Source organism: Athalia rosae, chromosome 1 (genome assembly GCF_917208135.1).
Source record: "Athalia rosae chromosome 1, iyAthRosa1.1, whole genome shotgun sequence".
Lineage (NCBI taxonomy): Eukaryota > Metazoa > Arthropoda > Insecta > Hymenoptera > Athaliidae > Athalia > Athalia rosae.
Genome location: NC_064026.1, coordinates 2,671,094 through 2,687,577, shown reverse-complemented (window position 1 = coordinate 2,687,577; position 16,484 = coordinate 2,671,094). Strand labels below are relative to the sequence as shown.

The 16,484-nt window shown below is 40.8% G+C and overlaps 5 protein-coding genes across 8 annotated transcripts in view; 4 read left to right on the top strand and 1 right to left on the bottom strand.

The window, feature by feature from the left end:
• Positions 1 to 110: 110 nt before the first annotated feature.
• Positions 111 to 2,559, top strand: LOC105682998. Its single transcript, XM_012395279.3, has 3 exons — positions 111 to 267; positions 405 to 2,045; positions 2,126 to 2,559. The coding sequence occupies exons 1-3, from the start codon at positions 246 to 248 to the stop codon at positions 2,392 to 2,394; spliced, it is 1,932 nt and encodes a 643-aa protein (XP_012250702.2). The 5' UTR covers positions 111 to 245; the 3' UTR covers positions 2,395 to 2,559.
• A 2,527-nt stretch (positions 2,560 to 5,086) lies between these two features.
• On the top strand, positions 5,087 to 10,449 carry LOC105682986. 2 transcript variants are annotated; one of them, XM_012395253.3, is made up of 4 exons: positions 5,087 to 5,570; positions 8,085 to 8,234; positions 8,859 to 8,990; positions 9,066 to 10,449. In XM_012395253.3, the coding sequence occupies exons 1-4, from the start codon at positions 5,426 to 5,428 to the stop codon at positions 9,074 to 9,076; spliced, it is 438 nt and encodes a 145-aa protein (XP_012250676.2). In that variant the 5' UTR covers positions 5,087 to 5,425; the 3' UTR covers positions 9,077 to 10,449. The 2 variants fall into 2 exon arrangements, with proteins under 2 accessions (XP_012250676.2, XP_012250675.2); XM_012395252.3 differs by having other exon boundaries at positions 5,088 to 5,570; positions 9,077 to 10,449.
• Positions 10,450 to 10,476: 27 nt separating this feature from the next.
• Positions 10,477 to 11,899, bottom strand: LOC105682984 (EEF1A lysine methyltransferase 2). 2 transcript variants are annotated; one of them, XM_012395250.3, is made up of 5 exons: positions 11,758 to 11,899; positions 11,485 to 11,558; positions 11,283 to 11,381; positions 10,795 to 11,213; positions 10,477 to 10,711 (listed from the first exon to the last, which is right to left on the bottom strand). In XM_012395250.3, exons 2-5 carry the CDS (start codon positions 11,538 to 11,540, stop codon positions 10,617 to 10,619), a joined length of 669 nt encoding a protein of 222 aa, XP_012250673.1. In that variant the 5' UTR covers positions 11,541 to 11,558; positions 11,758 to 11,899; the 3' UTR covers positions 10,477 to 10,616. The 2 variants fall into 2 exon arrangements, with proteins under 2 accessions (XP_012250673.1, XP_025602405.1); XM_025746620.2 differs by having other exon boundaries at positions 11,707 to 11,772.
• Positions 11,900 to 12,004: 105 nt separating this feature from the next.
• Positions 12,005 to 13,988, top strand: LOC105682983 (ferrochelatase, mitochondrial). The gene is made up of 8 exons (XM_012395249.4): positions 12,005 to 12,143; positions 12,215 to 12,416; positions 12,494 to 12,715; positions 12,779 to 12,880; positions 12,964 to 13,129; positions 13,226 to 13,333; positions 13,398 to 13,562; positions 13,673 to 13,988. Exons 1-8 carry the CDS (start codon positions 12,101 to 12,103, stop codon positions 13,868 to 13,870), a joined length of 1,206 nt encoding a protein of 401 aa, XP_012250672.2. The 5' UTR covers positions 12,005 to 12,100; the 3' UTR covers positions 13,871 to 13,988.
• A 283-nt stretch (positions 13,989 to 14,271) lies between these two features.
• LOC105693328 (leishmanolysin-like peptidase) overlaps positions 14,272 to 16,484 on the top strand; it is a 197,484-nt gene continuing 195,271 nt past the window's right edge. Inside the window, exon 1 of one of the 2 annotated variants that reach the window (XM_048660240.1) lies at positions 14,272 to 14,541. In XM_048660240.1, coding sequence (XP_048516197.1) covers positions 14,377 to 14,541 — 165 coding nt within the window. In that variant the 5' untranslated portion in view covers positions 14,272 to 14,376. The remainder of the gene's footprint in view (positions 14,542 to 16,484) is intronic. The other variant, XM_048660241.1, reaches the window with a different exon arrangement.

The window sequence follows — 16,484 nt, the reverse complement described above, 5'->3', positions numbered from 1 at the left end:
CGATGTACTACTATAAGTGTGGGATTGTTGACAATCTAGCACTTCTGGGTACTGGGCCGGTGGTGATACGAGGCGATCTCATGACCCCTAGCATCATCTCAAATACGCTAATCAGCTGTATGCTCGGCTGGCACTTTTTTTAAAACGAAGCCGGAGCGAGGTAAAGTGCGTCTTAATATCGCGTCGTCGTCGTCTAAGACCCGAACGATACTCCGTAGTCAAGCAGTGATCGTTCGACGATCAACATGGAGAATCATGGAAGTAACGGTGAGTTGAGATTTTCATTTTATTAAAATCCAAAGACTCTTCGATCCGCTTCGCGTTGCGAACGTAAAACCGCCACCTCCGGCCCTTCCTTCCTAGACCGAACGAACGAATACTGAATCGAATTTTTTTAATCGCAGAAAAATTAGTGGGCCTGGAGGCGGGCCTGGCGTGGTCAGAGAAGCCGAAGAATCCAATTTTCGATCCTGCACCGATACGGAAGAGCGTATGTTCGAACAAACTACTGAGACGTCTTCTCCTCTTGCTAACGATCGTGCTTCTGCTGGCCGCTGCTTTCGAGGTTCATCGGGCCGTAAGCGATCAGTTGCCGACGGAGGAATTCTCGACCCGAGATGGACCGGGTCAGAGCGAACGCGCTTTGACGAGGAGTTCGGAGAACTCCGGTGAAACAGTGGACGCGGATACGGTTCGAGACGAACGGTTGTCAAAATTGCGGGACGGTATAAACGAGTTCAAAGAGTCGACAAAGTTCGAGCCGACCGCGATCCCGGTGACAACGACGATCGTACCGAGAACGACCAGCCGGATCGCTGTCGACATAACGGACGAGCTCATGTCGAAATTGGACAAAGTGAACGAGCTCGAAACGCGCATCGAAGAATTGGACGACGTGTTCCGGGAGTCCGAGGCGGATATCGATTGGGCGAAGGCGGCTCAGATCTACGGTGATGTATGGGCCGCTCTACGTCTCTTCGAACAGACTATTCACAGTGAATTACAGAGGAGCGGTTTTCCGGTCAACGATTACCTGGATGACCCTCGAGTGGAAACGACCACCGAGTCTACGACCGAAATTTTTGAATCGGTCCCGACCGTCGCGCCGACCGAAGAATCCGAATCGTCTTGGAGCTGGCATTTCAGCTTCGGCAACTGGGCTTCTTCGTCTTCGGACCCAGAAACTACCGAAGGACCCGTCGATACCGAGAACAATCAACCGGATGTCGAGACGTCGTCGAAAAAAAGTAGAGGCTTCATGAGTCGGATACACATTTTTCCTTTCTCCATGAGCTGGGGCTGGAATAGCGAAGACGAAGACGAAAATCCGTCTTCGGACGGTGTAGCTCGAGAAGCCACGACGAGCGAAAGCGAGGAGACGTCGACCGCCGAACCTAGGGAGCTGAGTGCAGAAATATCCGAACCCCTGAATTCACCGATAACCGAGGACTACGACTACTCGTCGGAGGATTACTATTCCTACATATTCGACAATTACATGGATCAATCGGAGGCCGATGAAACCACGGGTAAAACTCCGCTCCTCGAACCGGAAATGGGCTCCGTAACGTCCGGTTCATCGACCGAGGAACTCGAGGATGGAATTCGAATCCCGACAACGGCTACCCCGCCCGTATCTTCGCCGGAATCGCCTCTGCCGATCGTCGATAAAGAAGAAGAAGAAGAAAGTGAACCGGAGAAAATTATCTCCGACAAATCGGTGCCCACAGCTCCCCATTTTTACAAGGTCATTTTCAAGGACGGGGAATTCCACATTTCAGACACGCTCGACGACACCGCGGCGGAGTCCCTTGGGCACGACGATCTTGTAAAAATATCGCGTGGGCTCACGATGCCAAATACCGAAGATCAAGACTACTCGATGTACCCCGAATACGACAATTGGTTGGATTTGGATAAAATGCTGCCAGATCTACACGATTATTCAGATTTCAGAGACTTTCTGGTGCCCCCGATTCCTCGTCTAGCCGATCAGGTCGGAACAAGGTCGAAGCGTTTCGTAAACAACGTGCTGCCGGCGCAAGGTGAGTTCGCTGAATTTTTGTTCTCTCGCCAGCTCTGTTCTTCGCGGATGTTAATCGTGTTTCCATGATCTATTTTTTAGGGGCTGTAGACGACGAATTTTTGACGGAACAGTCGGCCGGTGACATGGCTGTCTTACAGCAGGCGATTGACGACGAGAACCACGTAATTCGGAACGAAATATCGGAGACGGATGGGCGGCGCAAGCTCGCTCTTCAGGAAAAGCTCAACAGATATTACAAGAAGATGGAATCCATATCAGCCCACATCGACCGACTTCACAAAAAGCTCCTAAGACTGAATTCGCTCAACGACGACTACGTTTCCAGGGAATTTCCGCCGAACGAGTAATTGGAAGGGGAAGTAGTTGACGTTTTTAAAAATTAAAAGAGAAAAAGAAATGTGGCTGTCGTTACGAACTACACTCGCACAAATTTAAGAATGTTTCGTCGGAGGTATATTAGTTCGACAAACAAGTGACGTTGAGGTAATAAAAAAAAATTGATTACTGCTTAATATGCTCTATTTATTTTTAATTGTAATCGTGTATATACAGCGTATATTATAATAATGTCTGCATACAGTGATTGATGTGTAAAAGAAAAAAAAAAAAAAAAAATGTAATAAAACTATCTTATAAATTCGTAAATCGATTTGATATCTCGAAAGCGCCCTCGACTATCCGAGTTGAATTTTGTTGAAAATATTCCTATCACCTCTAGCGATGACGTGTGAAATAAAAAAAATTCGTTCAGCATACTCTGCACATATTCGCGGTAGATAAGAAGCTGGAAAAAAATAAATAAATAATACTCATAATTTATTGCCATCCTAACGAAAAAAAAAAAAGGAAAAAATCAAATTACAATAAAACAAGATGAAAGAATCAAGCAACGGACAAATGAATTATAAGCTCGTTAAGTTTACGGCACATCTGCGGGCTCGTTGACTAAGCGAATTCGCGTCTTATCTCGATGTAACATATATCTGAAGTGCTAAGAAAGAGCTTGCAAAGGTCAGCCCAGTAATTACGACACATTTACAAACGTTCTACGTCTCGAATTCATCTTCCAATAATCCGTACACGCGTTCCCTTATAACAGTAAACCACTGTCTTCGCGATAACGCAGTTGTATGTAAATACGGTACGTATAATTATTACGTCCGATATGCGCCTGTACCAGTCCGATTAGCGATAATATATCCTTGTAACGTCGCGTCGTCGGCTTATTTATTCTCTAACCTCCGCACAATTTTCTTTTCCTCCTTTTTCAGATAACTCCGACGACTGTGAGATGTTTTATTATATTTCATCTGTCGTCGATGACTCGATGGAATGAGATCAATTGTCTTCTGAAAAATGCCTATGAAACGAATGGGCACCGCAGCGTCTTCTGATAGCGAACGATATCTGGATCCGCTTTATCAATCGATTCGTACGGAGAAACTTTGACATCTATAATTATTCAGCAGGTGCACTCGTTGCGGCCGTATAACTGGCGGAGGGGGGGGGGAGGAAGAGTTATCGGCTTACCATGGCCTCGAGTAAGTGAGGTGAGTACATCGGGTAAAAGGTATGTACTTATCTACCTTACCTTATAACTAACAAACCTGCAGTGTAACGATAACGATTAAATCGGTTGACATTTTCCCTAAAGCGAAACCCCGCTATCTACTGCAGGCCCATAACATTGCCGGGGAGAATCTACATTACACTGGTTTAGATGCGGTAGACAATCCGCATTGGCGAAACCTGAATACATTGAGTCGGACCTGGAGGAAAATTACTTTGATTTGTGTCTCGGACGGAGCATGTAATACGAATAATAATTTGTTCGTCGATCCTGAACATTTCCAATAAATCACTATCCGTGAAACGATGGTTGCATTTTATTCGAATTCGATTATTAATACCAAAAAAGGTCAGAAGCGACAAAAAGGAAAAACTCGCGTGCGCATCGCACGGATGGCACGTGGAATTTTCTGGTATTTTCCAGCGCACGGAATAAGGGGTGAAATTGGTAATTTTATGGTAAAACAAATCGCGGAATTGCAGGTTGTGCATAAGAAACGGTATAGGGTAGACAGACTTTACTTTGGCACGAAGGGTTCAACGATTTATTACTTCGCTTCTTTCGCTTTCACCTATGGCCAGCGCGGACATTCTTCCCTCACCCGTCGACGATACGCGGGGGTACTATCTTTGAAAATTCGAATCCTCCTGTATTCTCTCCAAGGACGAGATTCGCCAATTTTCTACGTAAATTCTTACGGTACCCATGTTCGTATCTACACACAACCGCGCGCGCTCTCTGCAAACGTCATTCTTCGGTTTGACGTCACGCTTGGTGGTACCTCACGGTCAGTCTTTTCATTCTCTCTCCTTCTCACGTATCCTAGACCCGTGTACGTGAATCCGTGCGATACCAGCTATACATATATCTATGCTTCTTTAGTCCGCATCGGTATGACGTAACGGTTGGCGTGTCGTCGTTTCTTAGGGCGTCGTCGGTTGCCCGGCTAATGTATCGTTATCAAATATCAACGATCTTACTTTACTCCGTGTTACAACGTTGCGCTAGATTAGGGACGTCGCTGAATCTTCGGTTGGATGTGAAAAATAAGAATAAGAAAAAAAAATAGAAACATGCGAAAGAAAATTGAAATAAATCGGATTATCAGGTGATCGTTACGATCGTGTATCGTCCGATTGTTTCGTCCTTGGCTGTATTCGAGGATAAATGAAGGGAGAAAAATATTCGCGTTCCAAGTTCGCGAAGACTAGATTATTAGACGATAGTTGATGGTTTCGGCCGGAAATGAAACAGCGTAGGTAGTCGATGTGCGTTCCCGCCATCCATACTTTGGGAAAATTGTTCAAAGGCTCAGCTGCCAGTTTGATTAAGGTCTGGCGTTATAGTAACAACGAAACTTGCAGACGTAGGGGTGCCTTTGCCACGTTTGGGGTTGCGGTTCGGGTGGTGGGGTATGGAACGGTCTTATGGAGGGGGAAACTGAAAGGCATATAAGGTGGCTCGACTTCTTGGCGTCACGCAGTCCAGAAATTACTACTGTGGTCAACGGTGAGCCAAAAAAAAAAGGATCGCTTTATAATTAGGGAAGTTGAAAGCTCGAGCGATATCGGGGGCGAAAGAAATTTTCACATCTCTGAAAGGAAAGACCAGCTCGTTTCGATAATTTTTTTTTCACATCGATCGCGAGCCCAAGTGCGTTCCGATTGTTCGTTCCATTCGTTTACCAAAAATCGGTGGAGTATACGCGCGACGACGGCGTATATTCTTTTTTTTTGTTTAATTCTCATATTTTCTTCGACACGCGTAACGAAGGAACCGGAAATATAAGGAAAAATATCAACGGAATTATGAGGGACGCAACGAAGATGAGTATCTTGGTACTGCTGCCGATTCTGGGACTCATAATGGCGCCGAGTGTCGACGCTCTGACAACATTTGGAAAAACAAATCCACAGAATCAAAATCAAAATCCACCACCTCAGCCCACGCCAGGTGAGCATGTCGAAGACGATTAAAAAAAGGAACGGAAAAAAATTTATAACGTGTAGTGAATGAATTTCATTTTTGTTTTTTTTTTTGTTCTCCAGAAATTTCGACCGGAACAAAATGTCGGTCGGTTGCTTAAATTTACGCTGATATTTTATATCGTATTATATATATCTATGTATTTTATGAAATTATTTTCCCCACTTTTATCCAGCACTCACATTTTTCACACTGCGAAATTGGAATTTTCAACGACGTAATCGATATTTACTCATTGAATTGATTATTTTTCATCGATCAAAACCTGGCACAAGCGTATTCCATTTCGTATGAACTCAGATCACTCGCCATTGCAGATTTAATCGATGAAGCCATTGTTGTAGGTATAACAACATTTTTTGCAACTTCATTGTCAAAGTCTACACGCGGTAGATAGTGCGGGAAATTATAACAATCGTAACTCAAGAACATGATCCGAAGAATCGATATTCTTTAAATTTTTTTTTTTCCTTCCCCCTTGCAAAGTCGAAATCGATAGAAAACACTGACTTATGGGGTAATTTTCGTGCCGCGTACGCCATACCTTCGGGTGCACGCTTATAGGTATTTATATCGGTGCAAGGTAGAGAGATGGTACCTATAAATTCATGTGCAACCATAAAAGAAAACAAAAAAAAAAAGGAAAGAAACGAATGAAAAACCGACAACCGAGGTGGATAAGTTCGCCTGTATTTTGGACCCCCGTGAAAACCTGCAATATCAAGAGACTGTATTATTTGGTTGAAACTGCGGGTAGCCCCCCATACTCAACTCGCGTGACAGCGAGGCGTAAAGATCATGTCATACTTTGTCCTATCTTTTGATCCGGAGTCAACAATTTCTCCGCGAGTTCAAGCCCCGTCGTTCGGGTATACGTCGTATATAACACAAGTATGTACCAAGGATATGCGGATCTCGTGACTGTGACACGAAATTAAAGTAACCATTCCGGAAATCACATTCGACGAAACACGCTACGTGAATTTTTCAGGAATCTAGTCAAGTTGTGCATGACCCAGTAAATCGCGAAGGAAACTGCAAGGCGGCTAAGTACCGCGGGGCTCGGATCGGCGGTATTCAAGTAGAAAAGGCACGAGTCGGGTCAGCCGCATCGTCCTGTGCGGCATGGCGAACGAGTCGAATCGGACGGTGCGGCTAATCGGAGTAACTGAATCGAATGGGACCGTCTGCACTCGTCTTACAAAAAAACGAAATTATAGAGACATAAAAACAATAGGACGAAAAACCTCTCGGTTAATTTTCAATCCTGCACAGAGCGCGAAAATTAGCTCTTATACTCACACTTATCGCGGCGGACTAAAAAAAAGGCGTCCCGCAAGAAAATTAAATTTTGAAACGCGATTTCAGTCGAAGATAGTATACGCGTATACTCGTGGAAACACCTCAATTATTATCGTAATTGGGGTTTGCTGTGAGTCGAGGCGAATTTCGGCATCATGCGACCCTCTGACTCGCTATACCTACCAATTGCCCTCTTGAGGCTTTTGACGTTTGTACACGTACGTCTGCGGAGTATAATATAGTATATGACATAATTTTTAAACTCACGCCAGATCAGTGGGTGACAAATATTAATGAAGCTAGCTTTTTGGGCTTTTTTATTATTATTAATTGTTCAAAACCCAACAAGGGTATAACACAGGTGGGTTTTTAATATACTAATAGCTGACTAATTATGCTCATTGTACCACACTGGCTTTTGGAAGTTTTCGTTGGTAATCATTCTTGTTACACGTATGTACATCCACGAGGCTCGTTGTTAGACACGGCACAGCTGTAGCTGGTAGTGATTTGAATCAGCTCGTTTTTATCAATTCTCATTTTTTTACACGAGAGTCTTGGTTCGATTGATTGATTAATCTGAATAATTCATTCGATAGAGCTCGTAAAAAAGTCTTCGGTATATTTTTTCGTACAAATAATGCACTAATTTCTGTCTCTTAATTGTCGCGCTCGTGTTTATGAATTTTGTATAAACGCGTGACTTATAAAAAAGTTGTTTCGCTTCGTCGTCTCATCTATCAAAGTGAAAGTATAACGTGGTATGTATAGCTGGATCCTAAATAATAATGGTTAGTAGAACTGCACGACATGTAAACGTATAAGAGCTGCTGCTATGAATTTGTTAATTCTAGTTCCACGATCAAATTCGATTTAGGTCAGGAGTGATTTGGCTCTGCGCGTGTGTCCCTGGCGTAAAAAGTTTAAATGCCTCGCTTGATATATCAACTATCACGTGATACGAAAGCCCTTGTTTTTAAAAACTCATTCCAACATTCGTAATTAATCGGGGAATATCTACTCCCACTTGACCTCAACTTCGCCTCACTTCTGACACAACATCTAAGATATGCATAATTGTCGGTGTGCCCATTTTCAAAGAAATTCTCCGTCAGGATTTCAAGCTACCCCATTTTTCCTCACGCCCCGTCGCCGTCAAATTATCAATTTTTGTTTCAGTCGGAAAATCCCGTACCTGCAAGTTGGAATCGGATTGCGGAGCGATTCAAAATACAACTTGTATAGCCGATCCTAGAGACGGAAAAACGCGATGTCTTTGCGGAGATTATTCGGCGCCGGTAAACGGTGCCTGTACCAATAAATTCAAGGGTAAGTTGGCAGTCGCAATAATCAGAGAAAAAAAGAAAACAAAATTTTTGAAGAAGAAAAAAAAATCGCTAAAATTTTCAGGAGTTTGAACTTAAACCCCCGTTGAGAAAAAAGAAAAAGAAATAAAAAAATAACACCCCAACGCGCAATGATCTAACCCGATAACAATGCGAATTAAAAGAAGACATCGCATGTCGAGGTGCCGTAGAACCGTAATTTATATTGCATCTGCGAAAGAGCTCAGGTTCTGCTTAATCGTAGGGCAATAAACGTAATTGCGAATCAAATTCCGATGGTAATTTTGTACTTTCGAACCTGAACATACGTGAACCTATACGTGCACTTACGTATTTTGTGTTTGCTATTCCCTGGATACTCCCATTCGCGTCTATACGACCCTGCTAAACAACATTATAGCCAACAATTTGAGTGCTGATATTGACCGTATCGAATTAACGTTTTTTTTTACACTTTTATAGCCACCTCGATTCGGCAGTAATTCTATTATGTTCCACAATGATATGATGTAACAGTAAATATGTTGCGGATCCGTTTTTATCGGTTCGAAACGCGAAGAATTTAAATAATTGCGATTAGTAACATATGATATCTGTGGTATTACAGCAATCAGATCTCCGTGCAACGAAGATTCCGAGTGCAGCGAAGGCGCTCATTGCGTTCAAGGAAACAATACGATGTCCGGAAAGCGTTGCTATTGCCAGGATGGTTACGTTGAAGAGAACCTCGCTTGTAGTGGTAATTGACAAATTATACATTACTGTGAATGTGAACGATTTGATTACTTTTTAGCGAATAATTGCGAGTAATTAGTTATATTTTAGGGAGTTCACCGTTGCTGAGAATTTCCTTGGCGCTTCTAATACTGACGGTGGCGACTTCGGGGAAATTCATTCTGCAATAAATTCTGCAAGCGTATAAAATAAATCGAAAACTTGGAATAGCATAGAAATCGCACTAAAATCAGTCAGAAATATCGATCGACGCAAAAACCTATCGGCTATTATAGAAATCAATCATGATTAGCAGTTAAATGAATGGCACTTCTGATACAGAACGGTCAATCAGTATGAACAATGGCCATTGAGAAAACCTCGACATTTCTGACCGAGTTTCGTCGGCGTTCGAAAATATTTATATCATTTTTTACTTGGTTATCATTCGACCCGCGTACTCAAAATTATAGTAGCACAGATCTGATATTCTACTAAAATTCTATCCATCTGTCAGATAATTATTAAAAAAAACTTATACATAGATATATATTCTACTAACAATAAATGAACCAAGAACAATGGCGCGATCGGCATGTAATCGTCCCTACTTTACGAACCTGATTGATGTATAAACGTTAAAGTTATTCCTTTATGTCATGATATAATAGTATAGTGGAGATTAATTATTACCAAATATTTACACGTTGAATTTAAAAAAATTATTCATGGTTTGAGATTTGCAAAGCTTCAATCCTATATAAATATAATGCCTCTATCTAGACCTAGATTTCAAACGGCATGATTCGCGCAGTGAGTTCGTGTGAATTTGAACAACTCTCAATATTATAATTATACGAAAAGCTATCTATGTTACCATAATACGATTTGTATCGGCCGATGAATCTATACTGTATAATAAGTAAAGATATACAGTGTGCGTTTGGGGGAAAGTATTTTGAATTACAAATAAAAATAACATATAATTATTATAAAACCAAAAAGTGTGCCTTTGCGTTTGAAATTTGAGTGGAAATGGCGAAATGCATAAGTGTGCCTACATATTATAAACATTCTCACTGTAGCCTTATAATTAATGCGTCTTTAAGTCTAATTATCATTGACTTTATTGACCTGAAACACGCGGATATTTGTAATACCATATACCTATTAGTTACTTAGGTATGTGAGCGGCTATTCTGCCACATACACCAAGAATGCCTTATACAAGTTACGGTTACCGAAAAAATGGCTGCACTAGTCAAATACAAAATACTACTTTACTAATATTAAATTATACATGTATTGTATCTATGTAAATCATATTACATTATACTATGTATAGGTTTAGCATATTTTGTAAAGTTTGTATGTGTATAACAATAGTTACCTTATGCAAAACACCGTTTGAATTCCTTGATTGATGATCGTTTTGAAAGATTCAGATTTTACTGCACAATAAAAACTACGAACAGAAACAATAACGGGGAAACAAGAACGATTATCTTTCATTCATATAGATTCTGATTTATTCAATGATAACATCCAATCAAATTGGTAATGTACAATATTATCTGAGGTAAGTGTTTTATTTGTTAGGTAACAAGGTTCAAAATAGCGCCGATGAAAAATGTCTATGGCAAGCTTGAGGTCACCTTTTTTTAAAAACCATGGAGCTGATCAGGTTCCCAGTCTGTCCAGCAAATTTAAACGAAGGTGTTGGTATGGTGTGTATGAGATCAAAATCTGCAATGATAAAGTTACACAGCATTACTATTCTTCAACTGATATTTTCAAGGTGTATTGATTCAGATCCAAACTAGACTTACCAGTTTTAAAATGACCCAGTAGTTCCTCTTCCGTCCAATTGCAAGAAGTGATAATTAAAATACCTTCAGGCAAAAGTAGCTCCTTAACGTTCTCTATGTATTTTTCACGCTTTTCTTTTGGGTTATCAGGATTCAAGCTGATTGCGTCATAAGTTCCTTTATCATGTGCTATTCTGAAGTTGGACCTGAAACGGGATACATCGTCCGCCAGGATATCAAAAGTCTCTAGCGTGATATCAGTGAGATTCTTGTCTTTCAAGACTTGGGATGCCAGGTCTATAGCATTTTGTGAATAATCTACTCCAGTTAAGTTGGTGAAACCTTCGTCATGTAGCTCTACCAGCATCATTCCATTACCACATCCAAGATCAATTATCTTATCATTCTCATTCACCAACTCTGGTCTCGAACTCAGCCACCTGTTAATAATGACATATTAATCATACAATTGGCAATTGAAATTTATCTGATGATGAAAGATACAGTACCTAACTATCCTGAGAGCACTATCTTCTCCAAACCAAACTTCTCCGACATCACCATGATGTTTGAAATTGTCTATTTCCAACGAATATGTTTTATCCCAACTGTAAATGGACATTACATATGATGTTAAGGTATGTCAAGTTTTTAACATTCATAATTTGTTGAGTAAATCTAAGATCATTTCATATGATACTCAATACTCACTAATCTTGAGTTCCTAGTTCGGAAGGATCGAGCTCTTGTTGTGGGGCTTCAGCCATTTCAGAGAATCAATGTATCTAAAAATGTATTGTGCTCAACTATAATTAACCAACATATGTTTTCACTGACTTATGGTGTATCAATTTAATTCCTTATAAACTGTTAACATGTGAACTGAGAAGATTTTGGGCAACGGTATTGTCGTCATGCAGATGGTAGGGGTACCTTAATCGCACTTCTATCCTTGCTTTCTATTCTAACCAAACTTGACTTTACCTCCTAACCTCCCGAGATGAACTCTCACACAATCTTTACGTGGTCAATTGCGACGGTTGAGTCGGTGAGATCCAGTGATTCTTGTACACACAGATAGGCTTAGCAGTGATGTTCTGACATAAGTATTGCAACAACAAGATATAAAGAACCCGAGACGAACAGTGCGGCATTACATAAGGTTAGAGATATCGGAATCCGCATAAACTATGACGACAGTAACCGGTGCATAATCAGTTCAATAGCATAAAAGCTTGTCATTGCATGATACAACAGACAAATCACAGTGAAACTGCAATTATTAGTGGAGTCATTTATCGAAAAATTTTGTGGAACTTCTATAATTATGAATACCAGCTTAAGTAATCTATCTACTATGCTTAATTTTGGTAAGTAATTATTTTTCTGTGCTATACTTTCATTGATCAAAAGCCAAATATCATCCAATTTGTGCTCTCAGGCAAGCAATGTATTACGGCACCAACATCAGCAGTGCGCCTCATGTCAGCGACTGCTGTTCAGCCAAAAGAAAAATTCTCTACCAAACCAAAAACAGGTGTTTTAATGCTCAACATGGGTGGCCCGCAAACTACAGATCAAGTGCATGATTATTTGTTACGGATCATGACAGACCGTGACATGATTCAGTTACCGGTTCAAAGGTAGCAAACTTTACAGACTCAAGAATGTTGATCATGCCTTGGTTTTTACTGTCTAGTGATATGATAAATTTTTACAGCCGCCTAGGACCATGGATCGCAAAAAGGCGAACTTCAGAGGTTCAGAAAAAGTACCAAGAAATTGGCGGAGGATCTCCTATACTCAAGTGGACTAACTTGCAGGGGGAACTCATGTGTCAACAGTTGGATAAAGTCTCTCCTGAAACTGCTCCACATAAACACTACGTTGGATTCCGTTATGTCGATCCACTAGTCAATGATTCGTTGAAGCAAATTGAAGAGTAAGAAATTTTTAGCCTGAGTACTGAACCGAAAAATTATTCCTCATCATGAAATTTCTCCAGGGATGGCATTGAACGTACGGTCATATTCTCTCAGTACCCGCAGTACAGCTGTGCTACTTCTGGATCGAGTTTTAATTCTATATATGATCATTATCAGTCGAAGTAAGTGGTTAATGTCGTTCATTGAATTTATCTCTGCTGAATTGAATATTCTTCAATTTGAACCTAAAACAATCTGAAATTAGCCCGGTACCAAGCAACATGAAGTGGAGTATAATAGACAGATGGGCACTGCATCCTCTCCTGATTAAAACTTTTGCTGAAAGGATCAAAGAACAGCTGATTCAATATCCAGAGGAGGTGCGAAAGGATGTATTAATTCTTTTCTCTGCTCATTCTCTTCCCCTCAAGGTGAGTTCATATAGAGAGCACTATATTGTACTGTCAAATTATTTTTTTGCATAGAATTTCCTTTATTCTTATTACTTTGAATTGTAATTCTTTCAGGCAGTCAATAGGGGAGATGCGTACCCATCGGAAGTAGGAGCCACAGTTCAGATGGTGATGCAAGAGCTGAAATATTCTAATCCTTACAGTTTGGTCTGGCAATCAAAGGTGAGAAGATTTAATTTCAAAGAAGCTTCAACAGCCGTTTGTAATTATCAACCTCTTTTTACAGGTCGGTCCTTTACCCTGGCTAGCACCATCTACCGAAGCTGCCCTAAAAGGATACGTCGAACAAGGGAGAAAACACTTCATCTTGGTACCGATCGCCTTTGTCAATGAGCATATTGAAACTCTTCATGAAATGGATATCGAGTATTGTCATGATTTGGCAAAGGAGGTAAAAACAATCACATATATAATTTTTGATTTGATTATTCATCGGAGCTCTAATTGTAAGCTCTATCAAGTTCGTCACTAATTATGAAATTTTTTTATCAATATCTCCAGTTGGGAATCGAAAAAATTCGTCGAGCTGCTGCACCAAATGATCATCCCTTATTCATAGATGCCTTGACGGATATCGTTGCAACGCATTTGAAATCAGATCAGCTGATAAATCCGAAATTCCTTACCAGATGTCCTCACTGTATAAACACCAGATGCGGTGAGAGCAAGTCCTGGTTTGCAAAGCTATGCAAAGTATAAAATAGTGTGCACTTGTGAAATAACTTGAATCACATAACTAAAAATTTCTAACCAGGTATATAAAACAACTGTTCGTTCGTCCTGCATTATAGGTAATAATAAAAACAATTTTCAATTATCTCGTCTTTCGATTCACTGGAACCAATCGAACTCGGCTATTTCAGATAATATTTTAATACTTTTAGAGAATATTGTTCTCATTTATGGTGACTTGATTTAAATTGATTTTTTTTTCCGAAATTACACCAATATAAAAATTGGTTCGGACCTGGCGCACGTGCAGCAATTCTAATATTCCAGAGATTGGATTGGCCGGGGTTTTTGTTGTTGCGGCTGTGGAAATGCGTTCGATATCCGCCAGACGGCGTGGGGTCTAGGCGTCGCGTCAGAGGCGTCAAAGACGTCGGACAGGCGCCGCATCGGCGGGCAAATCCATCGGGCGTCGCGACGCTCTCACGAGTGGGTCCCTCGTATAAGACCGGGAGACACGAGTTCCCCACGTTAGTATGTGTCATGAGTTCCGAGTGCGAGGGTCTATGATGATGGTCAGAGTGCGGTTGAAGATGCAACGCGCCGCGTTGTTTCTTGTGTTTTTTGTGTACGGTGCGGACTTTGTGAATGGAATGTTCGAACGAAGACAATGCAGTCACCAACATCCACTGGCGCATGAGGTGAGTGAGCTTTAAATCCGTGTAAAGACGGTGGATAACCTCAAATACTTCCTTATTCGAGCCGCATGTCACTCTCCTACCAATCCCTTTACGATCACCGCTACTGTTTTATGGAGTCAGTCGGTAGCAGTTTAGTCGATAATATTCTTCTTCCTTTTATTCGGTAGACTCACGGTTGACATATCGTTACTTTATCCGACCTCTTTCTGTTCCATTTTTTAAATAAGAATACTTTCAAACAACTTCCAAACTTTCGTTTGTTAGAACTGACACGTGAGAAGCCCAATTCGTTGGTTCGTATCGACGAAGAATTTTTTTTATCGGTATTTCCGCCATCGGTTGACCCTCTGTGAATAGATAAAAAATGCTAAAATAGAATCTCAGTACATCCGCATCTGCTGTAAGCGTTTCTCCATCTCAATTAAAGGTCTTCGTACGTCGGATTTAAATGCCTCCACGCTTTCGAAGCGTCTGACAGTTTGTATACAAACTGGTATCAGCTGTCAGGAGAACACGTGACCAGGTGACAGGAGCGTCGCTCTTGGATCATCAATACCTGCTTCGCGAACAAGTTCTCACCGAAAATTAAATTATTCACGAACGCATGTACAGATTCCACATAAATAGCGACTTGCATTCGAATGGATTAAACACTAATCGGATCACGTGGAGATACGGGATGACCGTACAGATTACTTCGTATCGCACGACAATTTCATTGCTGTCCGATATCAATATTATAATTTTTAAAAACCAGTTTTTAGTGTCCTCAAAGTTTAATCTTCATTTCATTCAGAATCGTGTCAATAATGCGAATTAATTTACCGCAGATTCCGATTTCCTATGAAATTACACATTCAGCGGTGTACCTGAGTATGTGAAAATTATAGGATATGCAAGTGGAATTTGGGTTTTTACGTGTTATATGAAAACTTTCCCGGTTGCGGTTTACGTAACTTTTTTTTTTTTTTACGATTCGTGACATTGGACTCGATTCCACAAAACTAAAACGAGAACTATGCATATGTATAGCGTACCCCGCCACCACTCGCCGATATTTATCTAAGTGTGAAGTGAATTTTCAGTTCGATTGCAAAAAATATCTGCATTTTTTACGATTTAAAAATATTCATAACCAATTCAGTTTTATCCTTGAGGTATGAAGAGAATCAAATAAAAAGCAACCCGCCCATCGTGTTCGTTCGCGCTAAAATAATAACTGTAACAAACAAAAAATTTATAACGAAAAAAAAAAGTTACGGAACAAAGTTTCGCGTACACGGATTATCATAAAAATTTCTCCTCCCTCTCTGTATTTCATCTAATTATCTGTCGAAGTATCAATTCACAACCGACCCGTGTTTTGTTTAACAATTCTCTCATTCGTTACAGCGTGAAAAATATCGGTAACGTTGTTACGAATACTTTGCGAGTATACATATGGGTCAATCACATCGAGATTGAGTTTTTCGAGGCGGGAATTTTTTCGAGTTATTAGCCGCAGAGCGTACGTGATATTGCGTAAGGTCGAAAACAGCGAACGCTTAAATTGTGCGCACGGTGCGTGACCGGTCAAATTTTTCTCAACGATTTCACAAAAACGAATGGAAAGAAAAAATTCCGAGCGAAACAAAGAGGCAATAATCATAAACGATAGAGGCGAAACGAGGCCTGACGTGGTCACCGACTGTATGTACGAAAAATTATACAAGGCGACTTTATTTGTTCATTTATTTCATTTTATTCTACGGACGCTTCGTTTTTGCACGCGTGCAGCCCGTGCGCGATATCTCGTTAATTTGCAACGATGGGAGTTAGATAGAAATTTCGTGTGTGCTCCGTTATACGTGCGGGGATACCGGCGTATCGTAGTAACGCTCGGTATGAACTCACCACTGCACGTGTTGTGCAATGTTTTTAAACCGCGTTTTACTTTTACGTCT